The sequence below is a fragment of the Pongo abelii genome, chromosome 17 (genome assembly GCF_028885655.2).
Source record: "Pongo abelii isolate AG06213 chromosome 17, NHGRI_mPonAbe1-v2.0_pri, whole genome shotgun sequence".
NCBI lineage: Eukaryota > Metazoa > Chordata > Mammalia > Primates > Hominidae > Pongo > Pongo abelii.
This window is the reverse complement of record NC_072002.2, coordinates 76,999,987-77,025,789: the sequence shown is the minus strand read 5'-3', so window position 1 is coordinate 77,025,789 and position 25,803 is coordinate 76,999,987. Positions and strand designations below refer to the sequence as shown.

The 25,803-nt window shown below is 38.3% G+C and overlaps 2 protein-coding genes across 12 annotated transcripts in view; one reads left to right on the top strand and one right to left on the bottom strand.

The window, feature by feature from the left end:
• Window positions 1-2,538, bottom strand: part of RELCH (RAB11 binding and LisH domain, coiled-coil and HEAT repeat containing) — a 120,227-nt gene extending 117,689 nt beyond the window's left edge. For 3 of the 5 annotated variants that reach the window (XM_054538042.2, XM_009252433.4, XM_054538041.2), the window contains exon 1: window positions 1,762-2,524. In XM_054538042.2, coding sequence (XP_054394017.2) covers window positions 1,762-2,287 — 526 coding nt within the window. In that variant the 5' untranslated portion in view covers window positions 2,288-2,524. Of the gene's footprint in view, window positions 1-1,761 lie in introns of all 5 variants that reach the window. The other 2 variants (XM_009252431.4, XM_054538040.2) reach the window with 1 other exon arrangement.
• Window positions 2,539-2,708: 170 nt separating this feature from the next.
• The window catches only part of PIGN (phosphatidylinositol glycan anchor biosynthesis class N), a 137,993-nt gene continuing 114,898 nt past the window's right edge, over window positions 2,709-25,803 (top strand). For 4 of the 7 annotated variants that reach the window (XM_024236105.3, XM_054538045.2, XM_024236103.3 and 1 more), the window contains exon 1: window positions 2,709-2,937. The gene's annotated coding sequence lies outside the window, so the exon portion shown is untranslated. The remainder of the gene's footprint in view (window positions 2,938-25,803) is intronic. The other 3 variants (XM_063716930.1, XM_054538044.2, XM_024236104.3) reach the window with 2 other exon arrangements.

Sequence of the window (25,803 nt, the reverse complement as noted above, 5' to 3'; positions counted from 1 at the left end):
AAGGCACTTAGAAGTAAGGTTTTACTCTAAAACACTGCTAAACTATTTAATGAGCTCAATTATAATTCTTTCAATACAAAAAGTTTGCAAGGAGGAATTTTCACTAGAAACAATGCTATGATAGCCCTAATAAGACAGGGTGAAAAGGTCAAGAAATTCTTTAAAATTAAATGAATAAAGTTACCAAGTAAGGAATAATCCATTTCACTGTATTAATACGGTTGAAAACACAGCAGATACAATTCAGTTATGTTCATCAACAGCCAGGGACTGAGCAAAATGTGAGGAATTTATTATAAAAATGTCTCTGAAGAACTGACCAATGGAGAAAAATGGTATTGTCAACAAATCACATACAAACGGGCTAAAGGCTATGATGGAGGTTTGGAAGTGTTACAATGAAAGAAACCAAGCAACTACCTAAGCCTGGAGGAAGCATTTACAAAAGTGACATCTTAGCTAGACCTTGTCTCGCGAAAAATCATGAGATAATTTAGAAATCTTAGAAATAACACACAAAAAAACCAAAAAACAAAAAAAAAACCCACCACCACACGTAACAATTTTGTTACACTACTGTCTCATTTTATAGTCTTAAAGGTCAGCAATGAGAAAATCTTTTCCCGAAAAAGAAGATTATCCATATTGAGTAAGGAAATTATAACTACCGAGAAAATCCCATATCCAAGGGAGAAATATATTTAAGATTCACCTTGATAGAAAACGCACTCCTTAAGCTTCCACCACGTCTACGTTTGGCAATTTAAGTCTCTGGCACTATTCAAAAGCATAGTGATTAAAAAAAATCAATTAGGCTGCAGTTTAAAAATTCTATATGAATACTTGTTAATACAGAATTAATATATGACCTCATACTAAAACATCTCCATACATTAGTAAGGGAATATTTAAGATACCTCCCAAAAGGGAGACACTGGGAATTCTACATACAGTACAGTACATCTTTGACAGTAAGTTTTCAAGCCATAAGAGATGCTTACAAATATATGGGGTAAAAGATTACTCTATGCTGCTAAAAATCATTTCAACAAGGTAAAAAGGTCAATTCCTATCTAATGCAGAGAGAAAAGCCTGCAAGCTGGTGGGATGGTGAGACAGACTGCTGGTAGAACCTGTCTGCCTTGCTCCTTGGATTTCCTGTAATTTTGAACATTACTGAAATTAAGGCATTGAAACTGAATTACATCAACTTTATCTCAACAGAACAAATTTTGTGCAGCAGAAAACCCAATTTTGGCGGTGAAAAAGTCGTCCCAAAGACAAAGGGTCTTAAGTACATCTGACTTTTCGGAGACAGCAGCAGCGTGTCCTATTCTTTCTCTCCTGGCTCAGACTCAAAGAACTACTGCAGGCAATTCATGTAACACTATTTCCTGGTAGTGTGATTCAGGTAACTGGAGAAAAAGGAAAAATGCTTAAAGCAATAAACTAGTATAAAAGGGAACCTTCTGGAGTCCCGTAATAGCCAGTGAACTAGAAATTCTCGATATTTTATAGATACTGACACCAATAGGGGAGCCAGGAGCCAAGTGCAACACCAGCCAAGGGTTGGAGGCAGGCAGAGAGAACAGTCACTGCCTGATCCTTTTGCTTCCACCGCAGAAGAGCGCCCCCACCCCAATACTCTCGTTCCTTAAAATGTCCCTAACGGGACCCACGCAGAAATACCCCCTCTCCCCTACAGTAACTCCGTACAATCCCAAAAACCCTGCCGGAGTGTGACAGGCTGCGTCCACTTACTGAGCTGTCCCCCGCCCGACGCTGTACTCGGTTCCCGACCTCCAGCGCCCCCAGTGCCGGCTGCTCCAGGGACCCCTGGCGCCCCCATCCCCGGCGGGGTTCCACTTTGCCTCTCGAAGTTGCCTGGATTGGAGAAGTAGTCGCGCAGCCGAGGCAGTTCCCGGCCACTCTCTAACAGCTCGGTATGCAGCTCCAGGGCGGTCAGCAAGTATTGATCGCGCAACAACTGAGCAGCGATCGCATCAATTGACAATCGGGCCGGGGTCTCCCCGGTGCCCCCCAGGGCCACTGCAGCCGCCGACGCCTCCCCAGGGAGCCCTGGCCGCGCACTGCTTCCTAAGGCCACCGGATCCTGTGGCGACAGCGAGCCCGCAGAGCCAGGATCTAGGCCACTTCCGGCACCCAGCCGAAGTACTGCCCGCCGTTCCTCTGTTGCCGCTACCTCGTCATCGTCCTCATCCGAATCGCTGAGAAATGGATTCACGCCGCCACCACTGCCACTACCTCCAGGCGCCATCGCCGCCATCTTATCCTGTCAGGAGTGCGGGCGCCTCCCTGACTGGCTCCGACAGGCCGCAGCCCGAATCCTCTAGGCCTCAGGGGACACAGCGCACCTCCACAGCCCCGGCCTGACCACGTCCTGCCTCCCGACTTAGAGACAAGGAGTAGGCTCCAAGGCAGGAGATCCGGATGCAGCTGCACCTGATGCCTCAGCCTCTGCAGCACCAGCAGCCCGGCTTTGCAGGCGTCTTCCTGGTCTCCAGTCTCGCGAGAACTGGAGCGTGCCCTGCCCCTCTCCCCGATCTAGCCCCGCCCCAGTCCACTTCAGCTCCGCCCATTCCCAGCGCCAGATAGCAAAGATTGAAGGCCCCGCTCTCCGCTCAAAAGCAAAACTCCACCCACGACTCCTCCATGATTGGTCAGAGAAGGAAGGCGTGGAGCGGACTGACGGGAGACTGACCCGAGAATTATCGCGAGATCAGCAGCTGCCGGGCAGGTGTTGGGGGCGTTCCGGGATTGAGGGGTGGTTGTAGTGGTGGGTTAGGAATACCCTCCCGGCTATCGCTTCAGTGGGTAGAGGGGACCACTGCCCGAGAGCTTTAATGGAGCTGGGTCCTGCATTCGCGCTGAGGAGCCCTCGTTTTCGAGATCAGGCCTGACCGGGATAAGCTCCAGGTAAAGTTCAGGGACCAGTGCGCGGAGGGTGTCGGCGCCCAAACTGTGGTGTCGCGCCCGCGGACGCGCTGTTTTCCCTAGTGCGCTGCACTTTTTCTCGCTATTTGCTGCCAGTGGTGACATTTTGTCCCCACGGATAGCAAGTGCCCAGGCCTGTAGTCAGAATGTGACTTCCCTTCTTTTCCCTTCTCTGCCACATGCTTGCACACTCGGGAGGCCTAGCGATAGCACGACTTCTCAGCCCTGGAGTTGGTCCTGCCTGTGGGTGGGGACGGGGGCTGGAGAGACTAAACGGAAAAGGGAACGCTGAGGTTGGCATTTGCCTGGATCTGGGAACATCCTCGAGTTGGAAAACAAATTGTTAGGTGCTCAATAAACGCTTAGGATTTAATACACGATTTACAAAACAGGGACCCTTCAGAATATCAAATGCTGTCTCACCAGTAGACAGATAAGTAAACCTAAGCCAAGAGTGGTTGATATAAGATCAGCTCCACGCCGGGCGCGGTGGCTCACGCCTGTAATCCCAGCACTTTGGGAGGCCGAGCCGGGCGGATCACGAGGTCGGGAGTTCGAGACCAGCCTGACCAACATGGTGAAACCCCGTCTCTACTAAAAACACAAAAATTAGTTGGGCGTGGTGGCGCACGCCTGCAATCCCAGCTACTCAGGAGGCTGAGGCAGGAGAATCGCTTGAACCCCGGAGGCGAAGATTGCAGTGAGCCGAGGTCGCGCCACTGCACTCCAGCCTGGGCGCAGAACGAGACTCCGTCTCAAAAAAAAAAAAAAAAAAAAAAAAAAATCAATTCCGTTAATAAGGAGTCAAAGGAATTAACATCATTTCTTTTATGTCCCAAACGATTCTTTTTCTACTGTCTCCTGCAACATTTCTGACTCGTTAATTCAGGCTAGAATCAAGGTTTTGGAACTTAGAACTATTTTAAAAGTTGAATGCTTCAGAGAGTTTTGTTTTTTTAATGAAATGTTAGCATATAAAGTACATATCCTAAGTTTAGAAGATCAACGTTTATCTTTTATGTCATTCCTTGATTATGATCTGAAAAGGTAAAGGAATTTCCAGTCAATACAATTAAACTGCTATTTCTTATGGCTCCTATTTTTTTCACACACAAATGACCACTTTTGCAGGCTTTAGATTTCCTTTCTTAGTGTACAGCTTCCGGTAAATGCCAAAATACATAGGCAGTAGTAATTAGTGCTATCAGGTAAGTGACATATTACATTCAGTGTGTAGTAAACATTCCATGGTAAAGTATCTCCCGTTAGCTCCATGGAAAAATTAAAATAGAGGATTCTTACATAACCTTAGGTCAGGTTATTGGTTTACATGTAAAAGTGTGCCAACAGTTAAGAGTAGGCTTTAATTTCAATTTACCCAGGCTCAATAAACTAAAATTTTCATTTGAATGGGGATTTGGGATTTGGGTTTTTAAAATTTTATTTTTGCTAGAAGTTTTTTAAAAAATAGTACCAAGAATTTAAACTATTTTTTTATAGGACATTAGTTCCCAATGTTTTAATGATAAATAGTTTTCTGTGCCATATATTAAAAGTAAAACATGGGGAAAAAATCCCCCCAAATAGAATCGAAATGGCAAATACTGTATCCTGTTAGAGATTTCTTAGCAAAAGGGATTGCTGATCTGTATTTTAGTTGGACTTTCCAGAGAGATTAAAATGGAACCAATTTCTGGAATCCAGGAATGGAGGATTAGTGAATGGCATGGGAAGGGCATGATTAGAAATGGATTGTTTATATACAATATTTCCATCTCCATGATTGGGAAATTGAGAAATCTCCTGCATTTAGGATTCCTGAAGAGGATTATGCTTAGAAGATAGAAAAGCTTAAGTTCAGATCCCAATTCTACTCATGATTTATTGTGAGACCTTGAAAAAGTTACCTAACTTCTCAGCCTCACTTGCATTCATCTATCAAAGGGGATAAAGAAAGTACACAGAATTGAGAATGTTCTTGTTCAAGTGTCTGGTACCTGCTACACAATAACTGTTTCTGTGGTCACTTATTAATTAATGAAATATTAGTATATGTTGAGAACATTTGACAAGTTTTTAAAAATAAAACTAGTATCAATCGTTTTGGCAGTGCAAGCCTGAAAAACCAATTAAGTCAGTAGGGCTGAAGGGAGTATCTTTAATTTGGGGTCTAAGTTCTAAAGCACAAGTTGAAAATAGATTTAAAATGTTTCCTTAGAGAGTTGTAAGAACTTGCATGTAGAGAAGTTCTTCCCATACAAATCTGTAGTTTTCTGCTTCTATTTCTGCTTCCTATCCTATAACCATGAACTTGTGTGTTTGATCTTGTAAGCCCATAAGAAATCAACTGCCCAGTCTTCCCAGTAGGTACTTTTCTTTTCCACAATACACAGAGGTTTGGTTATTCGTGAACAATTTATAAGTAACACACACTGGAATATTAAAAATTACCGATCGCTACTATAATAATTTATTATTAATAGTGTTGGGAAATTTCCTTTCTACTTAGTAAGATTTTCATTAATCTATACCCTTACAACTAATGTTTCATCTGACTAATGACAGTTATTAAAGCTTGTGCCTTAGCAATGAAGATGTAAAAGATGCCTTTTTTCAAAGCACGTCAATCATTTTAGTATTTAAAAAATTATTTTAGGCTTTAATAGTCTTAAAAGAACCACAAGTAATGTTCTGAATGCAAGTTTTGGTTGACTTGAGGTTTTAGTAATACCTCATGTTTTATTGTTTTTCAGTGTGTGGTAAAATATCCACAGATAAACTAGATAACTTGTATTGGTACATGAATATATCTTTTTAAAATTTTAATAGTTATGCGTTTGTTTTGGAGGTATTTCTTTTTCAATAAATCTAAATTGTGATTTTCTTTAAAGAGAAGTATTAAGTAATATTTAGTATTAAGCAATTAAACTAATTAAAATAAGTAGTTCGTGAATGCTGATATTTTGCAATCACTGCAATTTTATTTACATTAATAGTAAATTACTTTATCATAAAAGGTTTAGTTTTTTTTTTTTTTTTTTTAAGTATTCTCAATCTTCACATCTTGTTCTGGAGGAACAAAACTGGAAGCAGGGCATCCTCTAGTGGCTGTAGTGCATATTGCATTTACCCTTGAAATGATAATTCTAAATAATTTATTCAGCAAACATTTGAGTCCTTACTAAGTGCATAGGACTCTGATGGGTGTTGGAGATGCCCCGTCCTGCTGTCATGGAATTGTGGTGAAGTGACAGAGACAGACGTTAATTCAAATAGTCATAGACAAAGCTATGTAATTACAAACTGAAGTAAAAGTTTTCGTTTCTGACTTAACCTGCATAGTCCCTGAGGAAGTGATGCTTGAAATGGAATGTTAGGAGAGAGTGGAAGATAGGTTGCAAGTGCATTCTGCAGAGAGGAATTGAGCCTATGAAGGTCTTATAACAGTGGGATACTTGAATAAAAAAAGGGGCCAGTGATGTGAGATGTTACAAAGTAAAGGGGAGTGCTATGAGACAGGGTTAGAAAAGAAGGCAGAGGCTAGTCTATAAAAGACCTTGTTAGTCACATTAAGGATTTTAGTCTAGATTAGTATGTGAAAAGGCACTGGAGAGTTTTTTTTTTTTCAGCTGTGACTTCATTTTTAAATTTATTTTTTAATTAACATATACAATTTTATGTATTCATTGTGTACGTGATGTTCTTCAGTATATATACATTGTGAAATGCTCAAATCTAGCTAAGTAACAAATGCATTACCTTACACATAGTTATCATTTTTGTGATGAGAAATTTGAACATCTACCCTCTTAGCAGTTTTCAAGAATACAATATATCATCATTAACTAGAGTCACCATGCTGTACAAAAGAGCTCTTGAACTTATTCCTTCTATCTAACTCTAATATGAATGCTTTGATCAGTATCTCTACAATTGCCCCTCCCTGTGGAACTACCCCAGCCTCTGGTAACCACCATGCTGCTTCTAATTCAGTGGGGTCAACTTTCTTAAGTTCCACATAGGAGTGAAATCATGCAGTATTTGTGTTTCTGCACCTGGCTTATTTCACTTAACATACCAGGCTTCAGGAACATCCATATTGTTGCAAACGTGTCTTTTGACTTTAAAGACAGTGAATGCTTCACAGAAGGCACTGGAGAGTTTTATACAAGGGGTAAGATGTTCAGATTTTCTTTTGAAAAAAGAAACGCAAGTAATACTCTGGCTACGTGGCAAGAAATGGATCAGAGAAGGGTTAGAGTATATAGGGGTGACCTATTCCTGCATTGCAGTAGTTCGCGTAAGAGATAGTATACATCTTAAATTACAGAGGTGTCAATGGAGATTAAGACACATGAACAGATTCAAGAAACACAAAGTGGACAATTGTTAGATTAAATAAAGGGGAAGAATAAGGTGTAAAGAATGATGCCTATTTCTCAGACTTACATACTTGGTGGGAAGGTGGTGCCACCTACTGAGATTGTGAACACTAAGGATTTAGTAGGTAGTAGACAAGGCTCATGGGAAATGTTATGAATTTGGTTTTAAACCTACTCAGTTTGAGTGTCTTTGAAATGTCCATGTAGATTTATAAAGGTTCGGGTTACATATATGGATCTGGAGCTATAATTTGTTGAGGCTTTTGCATATTAGGTGATAACTGAAGCCACAGATATGATGAAACTTGCCAGGATAGAAAGTATAGAGTGAGAAGGAAAGACAGCTGAGGACCAAGTTTTGAGTAACTCCAAAATTTAGTGATCAGATAGAGACTGTTCAACATTGGTCAGAGGTGTAGGTGAATAATGAAAGCAGTAATGTTCATAGAAGCCAAGTGATAAGAGCCTATTAAAAAGGAGAAGGCAGCCGGTCACGGTGGCTCACACCTGTAATCCCACCACTTTGGGAGGACGAGGTGGGTGGATCACCTGAGGTCAGGAGTTTGAGACCAGCCTGGCCAACACGGTGAAACCCCATCTCTACTAAAAATACAAAACTAACTGGGCATGATGCTGTGTGCGTGTAATCCCAGCTACTTGGGAGGCTGAGGCAGGAGAATTGCTTGAACCTGGGAGGTGGAGGTTGCAGTGAGCCGAGATCCTGCCACTGCACTCCAGCCTGGACGATAGATAGGGTGAGACTCTGTCTAAAAAGAAATAAAAATAAAAAGGAGAAGGCGACTGGGCCCAGCAACTCACACCTGTAATCCCAGCACTTTAGGAGTCCGAGGTGAGTAGATGACTTGAGCCCAGGAGTTCAAGACCAGCCTGGGCAACATGGCAAAATCCCCTCTCTACAAAAAATACAAAAATTAGCTGAATGTGGTGAACATGCATCTGTGGTCCCAGCTACTTGGGAAGCTGAAGTGGGAGAATCACTTAGCCCAGGAAGCTTAGGTTGCTTAGAAAATGAAGACTAAAAAATAGCTATTAGATTTTGCACTATTAACTGTCTTTACTTTCTTACGAAGTAATGACAATGAGGTTTAAGTTGTTTGAGATTTAGGTGGTCAGGAAAAAAAAGAGGTCACATTCAGTCTTTTCAAGAAGTTTGACTGTGTTGGGGAGAAAAGGGCAATAGATGTTTAAAATTTTTTTTATTAATACTGATATTTATGAGATGTATCCTTTTCAGAAATATAGTATTTCATTATGAATAAACAATTTATCTGTTCCCTATGGTTAGATATTGTTTCCAATTTTTTATTATTACAAATAGCAAAAGCCAACATTTGAATGTAAAGGTTTAAAACCTGTGTCTTTCTGATGTGTAATTTTATCCTAGTAAATTCTACACTAGTAGCAGTACTAATACTTGTGAGCTGGTTAAAAACATAAGCTGATGTCTATCTCACACCATATACAAATAATTATTTTTGTTTTCGAGGACACAAACCAACACAAATAAATTTTAAATAATGAAAGGTAAAAAACAAAAATCTAAAACTATTAGAAGAATATATGTGACATAAGAACCAGGGAAGTTTTCTTCTATAGTACAAGACACAAAAAACTCACACCAGAAAGGATAAATGTTTGACAAATTTTACTGTGTTAAAGTTGAAAATTTCATTTTAACAAAAGGCTCTGTGAACAAAATTTATATATAAATGTGTATATCTAGCCATGTATAAACACACACACTATATAAACATACACACACATATAATTTTAATGTACAAGTCAAATAAAAGTTCAATAACCCTAATCCTATCTGATCAAAGGATATGAATAGGCAATTGAAAGGAAGAGAGATCCAATTGGCCAATAAAAACATGAAAAAATTTTCATACTCACTAGTAATCAGGCAAATACATATTCAAATAACAGGATGCCAATTTGGCCTGTTCAAATTGTCTTAAGGTAAATATGACAGTACCAAGCAATTGGGGGGATTTAGAGATATAGAAGCTTTCATACATTGCTGGAGAGTATCTAAATTAGTATGGACACTTTGCCAGTCACTTGTAAAGCTGAAAATTTTGTTTATTAGAGCAATTCCACTTATAGAGGTGGCTTTCAATCTTATTGGTCCATAGAATAATTTGAAATAAAACTTTCAGTACAGGTTATATACATGCAAGAATATTGATGTGTGGATACACAGGAAAAAAACACACTTTTTCAAAATAAACTATTACAGTACTTTGTGATGTAATATATTCTCTATTTTATCTCATCCTATTGTACTGTATTATATTTCATTTTTTAAAAAAAGGAAAGAAGGCTAATTGCAGTCCATGAAATTATTTTGTTATGGGTCACTACTCTACAGTTTGTAAAAATTCTAAAAGTCTCCACCTTTACCATAAGAGAGCAGCTTAATTGTCATATTATTTGTAATCGTGACAACTGCGAGCAATGTTGATCAGCAGGATAGTGTTCAATTAAATTGTAATAGAGTCATATAATAGAGTATATGTCTTGAATGTTTGAGATCATTTATAAGGCTTTTTTGGTAGTACTGATTAGAATAAGCTTATAAAAGAAATAATGGCTTTGCATCTATACTGGTAAAAATTAATTTCAAGTAAGGTGGGGAAAGCAGGAATGGAAATGATGATGATTATAATATTAATGTAATCTTGTAGAATGACAGATGGCTTTTATTTATGTATGTATTTATTTATTTTGAGACAGGGTCTCACTTTGTCACCCAGGCTGGTGTGCAGTGGTGTGATCTCAGCTCACCGGCAGCCTTGATCTCCGGGGTTCAAGCAATCCTCCTGCCTCAGCCCCACAAGTAGCTGGGACTACAGGCATGCGCCACCATGCCTGACGAATTTTTTTGCATTTTTTGTAGAGATGGGGTTTCACCACATTGCGCAGGCAGGTCTCAAACTCCTGAGCTCAAGTGATCCACCTGCCTCGGCCTCATAAAGTGCTAGGATTACAGGTGTGAGCCATCAGGCCTGACTGACAGATGGCTTTTAATTACACAATTGACTGGGTTTAACATATATACTCTTCATATAGAAGAACATCAATTTATGTAGATGCCTCGTGCTCTCAGGAGGTGGAGTATAACTCCTCGCTCTTTAAGTGTTGGCTGCACGTAGTGACTTCCTACCAAAAAGTGTAGTATGAAATGGGGGAACATTTACATGGAGAAACTTTACAGTGAACTTTACAGTGGAGAAACTGAACAAACCGCCTCAGTCAAGTGGTCAAGTTTTATATTAACAGTTTAGTAAGTCATGTTGACAGTACCCTTAATATGATGTGAACAAAATGGTACTTTATGTATGTATATTTCCTCTCCTGAACCCCTAACCCCAGACTTACCATGAGAAAAACATCAGATAAATCCCAATAGCAAGACATTATACAAAATCTGACCAGTACTCCTCAAAACTCACAAGGTCATCAAAACAAGCAAAGTCTGAAAAATTATCACAGCCAAGAGAAGCCTAAGGAGACATGGTGACTAGCTGCCCTGTGGTATCCTGGTAGAGTTTTTGGAACAGGAAAAGGATATGAGATACAGATAAAAGATTTTGAACTCAAGTGGGCATGAATCATCTAAAGAACCAATAACCTCTATTCTACTTGCCATGAAAAAATTTGAAAATTAGTTCTCATATGGGATTTTGTAAAGTCACATAGAGTTTACGATTAAAAATGACATAAATCATGATGAAAAAATATATACCCCAGAATAATAAGCAAATGAACTAGTGCTAATTATATGGCTTAATAGTTTATCTGATAATCTTGTATGCAGGCTCCAAGTACTATCTTACAGTTTTTCTTTCCTCTTCTTTTTTTTTTTAAGTGGGTCTTGCTATGTTGCCAGGCTAGCCTTGAATTCCTAGGCTCAAGCAATCCTCCTGCCTCACCCTCCTAAGTAGCTGGGACTACCAGCTCTGTCTTACAGTTTTGGCTGGTTTTACTTCACATCATAGGTTTGTGTATTTTTAGTAAATGTTGAAGTGGTTAAGAACACAATCTTAGGTGACATTACCGAAAATGGCAGAGTACGGTAGTTTATTATAAGGGTTAGTTCCTCCACTGAAACAAGCATAAGGGGGCAGAGTGACAGGATCAACTGTTTTGGGATTCTAAAATCTGGTCTGACATTTACAGCAACCAGGAGACTGCATAATGAAGAAGAGGGCAGCTGAATTTCAGAGTACTGTGGCATTTAATCCACTGGATTACCATCCTCATTCACCATTGTGGCAATGGCAGCAGCTGTGGGGACTATGGCCCACATTTCTGGTGTGACTTGCTTGTATTTAGCATGGACTTTGTTCTTAAAATACTGTGGCTGTGCATTTTGACCTGTCTAGTGGTTTCCTGAGTGACCAATGTAGAGGCTGAATTTTGTCCCATCCTTATCCCCAGCAAAAATTACATGTAATGTATGCCCAGAAAGATCCTGAGAGGTCCCTACGCTTCTACCTTTGGAAGATCTGTGAGCACTAGACAAGCAGAAGGTGAAGGTTAAGGCAGAAGTGTAGGTGGCCAAGCTTAGTGTGAGAGTACTTCAGCTGAGAGCCAGACTACAAAAATTTGGGAGAGTACTATTTGTTTCTGTTTTAGGCATTTAAGGAAATCTAAATCTGCAATTGGCTGATCAGTAAGATAACAAAACAGAAACTTTAATGACCATAAACAAAAGGAATAAAGTCTTTGCAAAAATAGTTTGGGAAAGTTACTAAATGAAAGGCTGAACCCCTCAAAAATCAAAAGAAAATGCCAGAATTCTGGAATCTGATTTCTAGAATTACTGCATTATAATATTCAAAATATAAATTTCAAAGGAAAGTTACAAAAAAGCATACAAAGACTCAGGAAAGGATGGCATATTCACAGAAAAAAATAAATAAATTGGTGGAAGCCACCCTTGAGGAAGTCCTGACATTGGACTTAGTAGACAAAGACGTTAATCATCTGTCTTAAATATGTCAAAATGCTATGGGAAACCATAGATAAAGAACTAAAGGAAGTCAGGAAAGTGATGTATGAACAAGATAAGAGCATCAAAAGACATAGAAATTATTAGAATGAACCAAATAGAAATACTGGAGCTTAACAGTACAATAATTGAAACAAACTGTTCACAAGAGGGATTCAGCAGCAAATTTGAACAGGTGGAAGAAAGAATCAATGAACTTGAAAATGGGGCAATTGCAATTATAGAAGCAGAAAGAAAAAGGAATGAAGAAAAGTGAACAAAACCATAAGGACCTATGGGACAGCATCTTTAATTCATAAGCTTTTTAGTATGGTTTATGCCAATGTGAACATTAAATCACTGACAGCCTGTAAGTTTAGCAAATCATGTTTGACAAGAACAAAGGTTACCTGAAATCAGAGCTATCCATAAAACTTGTGGTGGTTTATAATTATAACAGTGTATCTTTTGAGTATAGATTCAGACTCCAATTTTTTTTTTTTACTTTTTATTTAAAAATAATTTTTAGATCTGTGGAAAAGTTGCAAAAACAGTATAGAGTTCCAGTACACCCTTTACTCAACTTCACCTAATGTAAACATCTTACGTAAACATCGTATAATTATCAAAACCAGTACATTAGTATTTGTATAATACTATTAACTACAGATCTTAGTTGAAGTTAACTAGTTTTTCCACTATTTTCTATTTTCTCGTCCAGTTTCCCTTGTTGTGTTTAGGTAAGTCTCTTTAACCTCCTCCATTCTTTTACAGAGTACTTGTCCATTATTTTGTAGGCTGTCTCAATTTGGGTCTATCTGATATATTACCATTATTAGATTGAGATTATGCATTTTAACAAGAATACCACATGTTCTTTTGCCAAGACTACCATGTTTTGCCTTTCTCAGTGCATCTGGTCAGGATTACATGATGTTAGTATGTCTTACTATTGGTTATGTTAACCATGACCACTTGGTTAAATGGTGTCTGACTATTTTCTCCATTGTTAATATTTTTCCCTTTGTAAGGAATAAATATTTGGAGAAGTTTCTTTAAGACTGCAAATATCCTGTTTCCCTGAAACTTTGATCCATTGATTTTAGCATTTATCAATGGATCTTGGTGGCAATAATTACTGTGATGTTTGCCTAGTTGTAATTTTATATCTCCCTCATTCCTGCTACCTGAATTAATTGAAATTATTCTATAAAAAAGAGATATGGGATTCTAAACTCATTAATATCTCATTGTATTCTGGTAGAGCTAAGGATAATAAGTCATTACTTGATAAAGTAATTCTCTCTAACATAATGTTAGAGAAAATTATCAATTATATTCTCACTTGATTTTCCTCTCTGGAATTTTAGATACTCTTTTATAGCCTAGTTATATATCTCATTAAATAAGTTATTTAAAAATAAAAATTGCCTGAAACTTCTTGTTCATTTCTTACCTTTTCTTTATCTGAAATTTGAGACAATAGAGCCTGTACTTCCTAATTGGAAAGATTAATTAGCTAATGATGGTTCCTAAGATACCGAGGGGGAATTTTACAAGCTTTCAAGGACTTTTTATTAGCTCTCTTCCTGCCATCTTCCCCAAAATAAGTAAAATTTCTCTTTGACTTGATGCTGCATTAACTGTACTTTTTAGTGAACTGGGGGAAAATAAATAAAGTTCAAATATATACTCATTCCACCAATGAATCATAAAGTGACTGCACTATGCCATTAAGTGGTGAGCATGAGTGAACAGAAACACAGTCGTTGCCTTCATTCTAGCTTCTATTCTAGTCTGAGGATACACATTAGAAACATGCATTTGGCCGGGTGTGGTGGCTTACACCTGTAATCCCCGCACTTTGGGAGCTCAAGGTGGGATGCCATAATGAGGTGAGAGAGGCATGCAGGGCCATGGAGGCAGTGGAAGAACACAGGATATTACTCTTGGAACAATGGAAAGCTCCTCACAGACTTTAAGAAGGGAAAAGATCTAATCTAATTTACATTGAAAGGGAAGAAAATGGAAATTTTATGGGGAATGGGTTAAAGAGTTTTAACCTTTAATCTGAATTTTGGGGTCAGTACCTGTGTATAAAATTCCTGAAGAACAGTTAGAATGAAGTATAGTGAACAAGTGAAATGTACTACAATTTGTAGAGTAAAATATATAATTACTTTAGATGAAGGGAGAAACTTACATTGTGTAGTTTTCTGCAGTTTGGTAGGGAGACCATTTGTAAGTTATTGAAGAGGTCCAGGTGAAAAATAATGCAGTTAGGTGATGGCAGTGAATGTGGAGAAGTGAAAACACGAGTTCTTTTGAAAGCAAAACTCAACTGGACACTGAGTTTTATACATATAATGACATAAACATTATATATATTAAATATATATTATATTAAATATATAAAAAATATATAAATAAATATATATTATATATTATATAAATAAATTTATTATTATATATAAAATATATATATTATATATATATTAGTAGTGAACACTGTGAGTCTGTAATCAAGAAATTATATTAATTTGATTAGGGGAGTTGTTTTCAGATCCTCTTAAAAGCTTTTTTGAGGGGGAGGGGATTGAATTGCATGACAGTTTAAAAATGGTCTCATTGTCTCGTAGCCATGATTTTTATAGGAACTAAGTAATTGTATAGGACATTCATTTTTCTGTTCAGCTAGTTGCTATGTATGTTTTTAAAAATATTGTGCTTACCTAAAGCACTTTTAAAAATAATGCATTAGCATTAATTTAACTGATTTAATTAATTAATATTGGGAATTTAATAGGATCAGAGAAAATATGAATAATATAAGCTTCTATTGGATAATGCAATGGTTAAAAGTAAATGTGTCTATGATGGTAGTTAAGTCTTTATAATTGTTTACTCATTCATCTCCCCTAATTAGATTTTTACTGCTGCATATTAAATAACAGTATGAGCTGAGACCTCACTTCATGTCTCTGGCCTTCAGCTTGTTCTTTTGTGAACTCAAAGTCTGACTCAATTGCCTTTGCTTTATAATATGCCATTTCTTCATATAGGCATAAACATTTACTAAAGAGCTATTAATGGGTCAGTCACAGGTGGAAGAATGTTGTGAATATAGAAGTGACTGGGAGTGTGTCTAAAAGATCATATAATTTGGTATGTAAAACTGAAAAAGTAAATAATTACAGCAGTGAACTAGGAGCTACTGTGGAAGTGTTTCTAAGGCAGATGATGAGAAGATGAGAAATGATCAGTTTTTTTTTGTTTTTTGTTTTTTGTTTTTTTTGAGTTGGAGTCTCACTTTGTCGCCCAGGCTGGAGTGCAGTGGCATGATCTTGGTTCACTGTAAACTCCGCCTCCCAGATTCAAGCGATTTTACTGCCTCAGCCTCCTGAGTAGCTGGGATTACAGGTGCCCACCACCATGCCCAGCTAATTTTTGTATTTTTAGTAGAGATGGGGTTTCACCACATTGGTCAGGCTGGTCTCGAACTCCTGACCTCGTGATCTGCTCTCCTTGGCCTCCCAAAGTGCTGGGATTACAGGCGTGAGCCACCGCACCTGGCCGAGAAATGATCAGTTTTAATAGTGAAATTATGGAAGGCTTTTTAGCTTTTGCCCCCTATTTGTTGCTCTTCCTTGTGTTCCAATTGGAAAGGATGAAGGGAGAGAATTAATTAGGTGGTTGAATTGGCAGAATTTAGTGACCATATGACTATTCTTGTTTCATAATGTTTAGTTTATCTTTGTGAAGCAAAACTGAAGTGTTATCATTTACTGAGTGCCAAGTGTTGGGCTAGGTACTTGACATACATTTATTCTAATCCTCACAACCATTTTTATAGTTCATCAGTATTATCTGCATTTTACAGGTAAGAAATACAAAGTTTGGGTAATTTTAGTAATGTACCTAATACCAGAATCTGCTAAGGACATGATCTCCAAGCGCATCCAAAATAGACACCAAGGCTGGGTGCAATGGCTTACACATGTAATCCCAGCACTTTTTGGGAGGCCGAGGTGAGAGGATTGCTTCAGCCCAGGAGTTCAAGACCAGCCTGGGTGACACAGTGAGACCCAGTCTCTACAAAAAGTAAAATAAAATTAGCCAGGTGTAGTGGCACACCTTGTGGTCCCAACTACTAGGGAGGCTGAGGTGGGAGAATTGTCTGAGCCTCGGAAATTGTGCTGTTGCACTCCAGCCTGGATGGCAGAGTGAGACCACTGTCTCAAAAATAAATAAACAAAATAGACACCAAGTTGCCTTTTAAAATTTTGTAGACCATAACCTAATAAATGACTGAATAGAGTTATTGTCAAAACTCTTGTTATGTACAGAGTTTATTTGCATGATTTGGATCACCAATAAGAAGTCCCAATCTTAATTACCAATTTGGCAGGAAAATATATCTTTGTCTCTTCTATTGCTTTCTTCAGCATAATGTAAAGTCAACTATTTACAGTTTGATTTTAAAAATATGAATTGGGTTGCTTCACAATCTAGTTATTTTTAGTATTGCTAATATTTTATGTTTGTATGGTGTCATTGGGGAGTCTACTTATTTCCCACAATACTTCTGTAATGGAGTAGGGCTAACAGTGTCTTTTTTTATGGATAAGGAAACAGTAACAGTGACTTTACTAGAATCCACTCTTATTATGTAACAGAACTAGATTTTTATGTTGGCTATTATAACTTTAAGATGGTCAAAGTTCCCAAATAAAATGTTTTGTTACTTCAATAAACCTTGGGAAATTTATATTATCTTTTAACACATAAACTTTGATACTTAGCAAAGCAGTGCAGTGGCAAATGGGACAAGAAAGAACATGAGCCCAGGGAGTTATTTGTAAATGCAAATATACATTTGCATTTACATTTACAATTTACAAATATACATTTGCATTTACAAATACACATTTGCATTTACAAATACACATTTGCATTTACAAATACATCTTAATGTACTTAACTTGTAAGTACATTAAGAAGAGTACTAAGATTTATTTCCATGATAAAGAGGAAGTGTTTAAATCAAAGTGAACATCTGTAAATCTAAATATGCCATATGTACTTTAGCTCTGGATAGAATTTAAGATCTAACTGAAAGGAATTAAGTACTTGAAAAAGGACTTATTTTGAATAACCAAATGTGATGCTTGCCCGTAGACTGGATCCTGGACTGCAGGACAGGGAAAAGGGATAATAAGTAAATATTATGGACAATTTTAGTCAATAAATTTGACAATTAGGTTGAAATGGACAAATGGATAAATTCCTTAAAAACTACAAAAGCTTACTTAAGAAGTAATAGATAATCTGAATATCTATGTGTGTTTATCTGTATCTATATATGTGAAGACATTGGATATATGGTTAAAAACCTTGTCACAAAGAAAATCCCAAGCCAGTGGTTTCATTGGTGAATTTTGTTATTCAATAAAGGAAGAAATAATACAAATTTTACACAAACTCTTCCAAAAAGTACAAGAAGGAACAGCATTTCCCAACTCATTGTCTGATACCAAAACCACAGAAAGATATAAGAAAAGAAAATTATAGTCTCATATCTTTCATAAACTTTGCTGCAAAAAATGGTAAAATTTTAACTAAGACCAACAATATATAGAAGGGATAATACTTGATGACTAAGTGGGGTTTATTCTGGGAATGTAAGATGGATTTAACATTTGAAATTTAATCAATATTAATTCACCACATTAACAGGCCAAAATATTAATTCACCACATTAACAGGCCAGAAAAATCAGATGATCATAATTATCTCAGTAGATGCAACAAAAAGTATTTGACAAAATCCAACATCCATTCATGATTTAAAGCTGTCAGCATGTTAGGAGTAAAAGGAAACTTCCTCAGCCTACTAGAGGGAATCTACAAAAACCTGGAAAACTGACAGCATTCACCCTAATATTGGAAACAAGGCAAGGATTTCTGCTCTAATCACTTCTGTTCCACATCATACTGGAGGTTCTAGATAATACAAAAAGCATAAGATGTAAATAAAATACATAAAGATTGACAAAGAAGAAGTACGATTGTCTTTATTCATAGATAACCTAATTATCTCCAGAAAGTTAAAAAGCATATACACAAAAGCCACCATAACAGTTGATCAGTGTTGCAGGGTACAGGGTCAATATATAAAGATCAATGTTGATTTAAGAATTAACAAGGAGAAATTGAAATAAAAAATAACAGTACAATAGTACCAAAAATATGAAATTTGTAAAGATGGGATTTAAAAATGATGTACAAGACCTATTAATTTGAAACTACAGAACATTGCTGAGGGAAATTAAAGAAGACCTAAATAAATGGAGAGTTATACTGTATTCCTGGACAGAGAGACTAAATATTGTTATCAGTTCTTCCCCAGTTGGTCTATGGATTTAACTCCATTCCAAACAGAATGTCATCATGCTTTTTTATAGATACTGACTTTGCTTCTGCAGCTTCCTTACCTCTCTCAGCCTTCATAGATTGAAGAGAGTTAGGGTCTTAAACTCTGGATTAGGCTTTGGCTTGAGGAAATGTTGTGGCTGGTTTGATCTTCTATCCAGACCACTCAGATTTTCTTCATATCAGCAATAAGACTGTTTAACTTTATTATCATTCATGTATTCACTGGAGTAACACTTTTAATTTTCTTCAAGAACTTTTCCTTTGCATTTACAAACTGGATAACTTTAAAACAAGAGGCCTAGCTTTCAGCCTGTCTTGGCTTTCAAAATGCCTTCTTCACTAAGCTTAATCATCTCTAGCTTTTGAGTTAAAATGAGAGACACATGGGTCTTCCTTTCACTTGAACACTTAGGATGCCATTGTAGGGTTATTAATTGTCCTAATTTCAATTTAGTTGTGTTTTGGAATAGCAAGGCCCAAGGAGAGGGAGAGAGATGGGGGATGGCCAGTTGGTGGAACAGTCAGAACACACACATTTATTAAGTTTGCTGTCTTATATGTAATTGTCTCAAAACAATTACAATCATAACATCAAAGATCACTGATCATAGATCAACATAACTGACAATAGTAATGAAAAAGTTTGAAATAATTGCAAGAATTACAAAATATGACACACAGACATGAAGTGAGCACTTATTGTTGGAAAAATAGCACCAATATACTTGCTCAATGCTGGGTTGCCTCAAACTGTCAACTTGCAAAAATAAATCTGCAAAGAGCAATCAAAGCACAATAAGATGTGGTATGCCTGCATCTAGAATATATTAAGAACCATTATGATTCTGTAACAAGAACACAATCTAATTAAAAAATTAAATCCATGCAAATGGTAGATCAGTAAGCTTATGGAAAGATAATAATATTAGTCATTAGGGAAATTATATTAAAATCACAACAAGCTACCAGTACACACCTACTTCAGATGAAGTTTAAAAGATTGACAGTGCCAGGTGTTGCTAAGGATTAGAACCACTGAAACTCTCATATATTGCTGGTGGGAATGTAAAGTTGTACAACAATTTTGGAAAACAACTAGTTTGTCAGTTTCTGAAAAAGTTAAACATGGCTGGGCACAGTGGCTTACACCTGTAATCCCAACACTTTGGGAGGCCAAGGCAGGAGGATCAGTTGAACCCAGGAGTTCGAGACCAGCCTGGGCAACATACTAAGATCCCCCCATCTCTACGAAAAATTTAAAACTTAGCTGGCATGGTGGCTGTCACCTGTGGTCCCAGCTGCTCAGGAGGCTGAGGTGGGAGGATCACTTGAGCCCAGGAGGTCAAGGCTGCAGTAAGCCATGATCGTACAACTGCACTGCAGCCTGGGCAACAGAGCAAGACTTTGTCTCAAGGAAAAAAAAAGTTAAACATGTATTTATAATTTGACCTAGTCATTTTATTCCCAAGTGTTTACTGAAGAGAAATGAAAACAGTGACTCACGCCTGTCATCTCAGCACTTTGGGAAGCCAAGGCAGGAGGATTGCTTGAGCCCAGGAGTTTCAAAAAAAATAATAATAATAAAAAAATAAGAAGAAGAAATGAAAGCACACGCCCATACATAAGCTGTTACATGATTCTTCATAGCAGCTTTATTTGAAATAGCCAAAAACTTTTAGAAACAACACAAGTGTCTGTTAACATGAGAGTGAATAAACAAATTGTGCTATATCCGTGCAATAGAATAATGCTCAATAATAAAAAGGAACAGGCCGGGCGCGGTGGCTCACGCCTTTAATCCCAGCACTTTGGGAGGCCAAAACGGGCGGATCACGAGGTCAGGAGATCAAGACCATCCTGGCTAACACGGTGAAACCCCGTCTGTACTAAAAATACAAAAATTAGCCGGGCGTGGTGGCGGGCGCCTGTAGTCCCAGCTACGCGAGAGGCTGAGGCAGGAGAATGGCATGAACCTGGGAGGCGGAGCTTGCAGTGAGCCGAGATCGCGCCACTGCACTCCAGCCTGGGCGACAGAGCGAAACTCCGTCTCAAAAAAAAAGGAACAAACATGTATGATTCTAAAAGTATTTATGCTCAGTGGAAGAATTCAGATGGAAGAGAGTATATGATGCAGAAATAGATTTTTATAAAATTCAAAAATGCAAAGAAATCTATAGTGGTAGAAAATACATCAGTGGGCTGGGCATGGTACACCTATAATTCCAGCACTTGGGAGGCCAAGGTGGGCAGATCACTTGAAGCCAGGAGTTCCAAGACCAGCCTGGCCAACATGGCAAAACCCTATCTCTACTAAAAATACAAAAATTAGCTGAGCATGGTGGTACACGTCTGTAGTCCCAGCTACTCAGGTGGCTAAGGCATGAGAATTGCTTGAACCTGGGAGGCGGAGGTTGCGGTGAGCTGAGATCATGCTACTGCACTCCGGCCTGGGTAACAAAGTGAGACCGTCTCAAAAAAAAAAAAATTAGTGGTTGTCTAGGAAATGGGGTAATGTTAGATTACAAAGACTCGTAAGAAAACTTTTAGGTTGATGGGTTTGTTCGTTATGATTGTGATTATTACACTTTATGTACAGTTTTTCGGTCAATTATGCCTCAGTAAAGCTATAAAAATGCTATAAAGAACATTATTGGATCACTTCACAAAATTGGAATATGGATGGAATTAAATATTACATTGATATTGAACTTACTGAATTGATACCTATACTGTAGGTGTATAAGAGAGTATCATTATTCCTAGGAAGTAAACACTGAAGTGTTTAGGGATAAAGAGTCATGGTGTATATAACTTATACTCAAATGGTTCAGAAACAAGGTTATGTGATCATACATATACAGAGAAAAAGCACAAAGCACAGAGGCAAGCCTGGGATGAAGCAAAGCAGAGAAGGAGTGGGAAAAAAAGAACAAATAGGGAAAATGTTAACATTTAGGTGAATATGCTAAGGGCTATACAGGTGTTTGTACCATTCTTGTAACTTTGTTTGAAATTATTTTCAAATAAAATATATTAAAAATGTGTAATAAAGCATGGTTACTTACAATGATTCCATAGTTGGGACATAAAATAAAATAACCAGAAAGAAAAGTTGGTAAATTGAACTTAATCAGAATTTTTTTTTTTTTTGAGCAGAGTTTCACTTTTGTTGTCCGAGCTAGAGTGCAATGGCACAATCTTGGCTCACCACAACCTCTGCCTCCCGGGTTCAAGCAATTCTCCTGCCTCAGCGACCCAAGTGGTTGGGATTACAGGCATGCGCCACCACACCTAGCTAATTTTGTATTTTTAGTAGAGATAGGGTTTCTCCATTTTTGGTCAGGGTGGTCTCAAACTCCTGACCTCAGGTGATCCACCAGCCTCAGCCTCCCAAAGTGCTGGGATTACAAGCATGAGCCACCCCACCTGGCTGAGCTTAATCAGAATTTAAAAGTACTGTTTTTTTATACACACCGTTAAAAAAATGAGAAGAGATAAAAAGATGAGACTAAAAAATGTCCATTAAACATGTGAAAAGTTGCTCATCATCATTGATCATCAGGGAAATGTAAATTTCATAATATATTATCTACAATAAGTTATCACTACACTTCTATTGTATGTGTGTATATATATAGATATATGTAGAGAGAGAGAGAGAGAGAGTGTTATGGAGACATATAACTTTGTTTTTTTTTTTGTTTTTTTTTTGAGACGGAGTTTCACTCTGTCGCCCAGGCTGGAGTGCAGTGGTGCGATCTTGGCTCACTGCAGCCTCTGCCTTGCAGGTTGAAGCGATTCTCCTGCCTCAGCCTCCCGAGTAGCTGAGACCACAGGTGTGCACCACCACAACTGGCTAATTTTTGTATTTTTAGTAGAGATGGGGTTTCACTAGGTTGGCTAGGCTGGTTTTGAACTCCTGACCTCAAGAGATCCGCCTACCTCGGCCTCCCAAAGTGCTGGGATTACAGGCATGAGCCACCATGCCTGGCCAACTTTGAATACACACACACACACACACACACACACACACATATCTCTATCTCTATCTATGTATATATGTGTATATATATATAGAGAGAGATTATATATATATATAGAGAGAGAGAGAGAGAGAGAGCGAGAGAGCGCTCCTGCTCTCTGTCAATAGACAAGGCATACAGGAGAGAACAAGGTGTCAATCTGTGTTCTTAAGGATCTTACATTCTAATGGAAGAGATACACTAAATAAATATTTATTTTATTTTTTATTTTACTCTAAGTTCTGGGATACATGTGCAGAATGCACAGGTTTGTTATGTAGGTATATGTGTGCCATGGTGGTTTACTGCACCTATCAACCTGTCATCTAGGTTTTAAACCCCGCATGCATTAGGTATTTGCCCTAATGCTCTCCCTTCTTTTGTCCCCCACCCCTGCTACAGGCCCTGGTGTTTGTTGTTCCCTTCTCTGTGTCCATGTGTTCTCATTGTTTAACTCTGACGATTGAGAACATGTGGTATTTGTTTTTGTGTTCCTGTGTTAGTTTGCTGAGAATGATGGCTTCTGGTTTCATCTATGTCCCTGCAAAGGACATGATCTCTTTCTTTTTTATGGCTGCATAATATTCCATGGTGTATATGTGCCACATTTTCTTTATCCAGTCTATCATTAATGGGTGTTCAGGTTGGTTCAAGTGTTTGCTGTTGTAAATAGTGCTGCAATAAACATATGTCTGCGTGTGTCTTTATACAGAATGATTTATAATCCTTTGGGTATATACCCAGTAATGGGATTGCTGGGTCAAATGGTATTTCTGGTTCTAGATCCTTGAGGAATTGCCACACTGTCTTCCACAATAGTTGAACTAATTTACACTCCCACCAACAGTGTAAAAGCATTCCTATTTCTCCACAGCCTCACCACTAAATAAATATTAACAATAGCTACAGAATGTATGATTGTTTGGATCAAGGAAGATGGAGGAGGGGCCTACTTCAGAGTGATCAGAGGAACCTTTAGTTGGTGACGTTTGAGAAGGGGCATGAAAGATGAGAAGAAGCCTGCTGCAGGGTAGAGCCAACCAGAGCGCAATAATAGTTTGCCTGCAACCAATACGTTTCCCTGGCTGCTAGACTTTCAGTGCTAAAAGCAGGAAGGTCCTGCCCAAACTCAGAGTAGCCCAGCTCCTCCACTTGTGCTCTCCATTCCATCCCCTCTTGCTATCCTGAGAATTTCACTCCAGCTTTCTGCTGCATCATTCATATCCTTCTATATTCTAAATTATTCCTCAGCACACAAGTCTTCTAGTCTGTAATAGCTTAGGAAAACCCTTTACTGACCCTACATTAATTTTTGTTTTTCTTCTTTCTTCAAAGTTAGTATTCTCCCAAAGAGTTGCGCTCATTCCACTCTCACTCCCTCACCTCCCATTTACTTTTCAAACAACCACTTTAATGGGACTCAGCTCACACGACTGTTTAAACTTCTCAGTAAAGTTAACAAGAACTCCAAGCTCCCAGATTACTCATTACTGTCCTTACTCCAGCCTTTAAGTGGATCTGACAGTTAACCACACCCTTCACGCTTGAATCACTGTTCTTTTAACTTCAAGGTCCCCTCATCTGGTTTTCCTTCTACTTCACTGGCTAATTTTTTTCTGTCTCTACTAGTGGCTCTCTCTAGGTCATTCTTGTAGTTAAGATCTCCTCTCTTGAGTTTCACAGCAACTGTTTGCCTTATTATGGCATCTCGGGCTTAAATTTCATGTATCAAAAAGAAAATGCTCGATACTTTCTCCCTCAGCTTTACGTCCCCCCATATCCTGTAAGGAAATCTTTTCCTTCTCTAAGTTAAAGACCATTCACATGCTCAAACCAGAAATCTGGAAGTCATTTTTTACCTCTTTACCCATATCCTTTTATTGAAGCCCCAGGTCTTAGTTTGTTTTGTGTTGCTATAACAGAATACCTGAAACTGGGTAATATATAAAGAAAAGAGGTTTATTTAGTTCACAGTTCTACAGGCTAGGAAGTTAAAGGGCACGGACCTGGCTTCTGGTGAGGGCTTCTGTGCTTTGTTATAAGATGGCAGAGAAGAACAAAGGGGATGTGAGCATGTGTGAAGAGGGACTGAACAGGAGGAGGAACCTCACTTTACAACAACCCACTCGTGAGAAGGGGAGTTAATCCATTCCCAGAGAACTAATTCCTCTGCTCCAGAGTGAGAACTCAGTGCTGTGAGAATAGCACCAAGCCATTCATGTGGGATCCAACTGTGTGACCTAAACCCCTCTCACTAGGCTCCACCTCCCATCGCAGCCACAATGGGGTCAAATTTCAACATGCCTTTTGGTGGGGAAAAGCACAAACCATAGCAACCTTCCTTATCTCCCTCCAAAGTATAACTTGATCATCAACTTCCTTCTGTTAACTTTCACTGCACTAATTTATACTAATCAACAATAATCTCTTTCTTGGCCTATTTTACATACTAACTAGCTTTCTAACAGTCTCCTTGATTCATTTCTTTACCCACTACAATCTGCTCTCTACATTCAGCCAGTGTAATTAACATACGTATTAACATATACATAATAATGATTATATGTGATAGTAATCAACATAATGTGTGTATTACTGTGTGATATGGTTTGGCTCTGCTTCCCCACCCAAATCCCATCTCGAATTGTAATCCCCATGCGTTGAGGGAGGGACATGGTGGGAGGCGATTGAATCATGGGGTGGATTTCCCCCTTGCTGTTCTCCTGATAGTGAGTGAGTTCTTGTGAGATCTGGGTGTTTGAAAGTCTGTGGCACTTCCCACTTTGCTCACCTCTCTCTTTTGCTCTGCCATGGTAAGGCGTGCTTGCTTCTCCTTTGTCTTCTGCCATGATTGTAAGTTTCCTGAGGCTTCACAGTTATGCTTCCTGTTAAGCCTGTGGAACTGTGAAACCACTTTTGTTCATAAATTGCCCAGTTTCAGATGGTTCCTCGTAGCAATGTGAAAATGGACTAATACATTATGTTATATA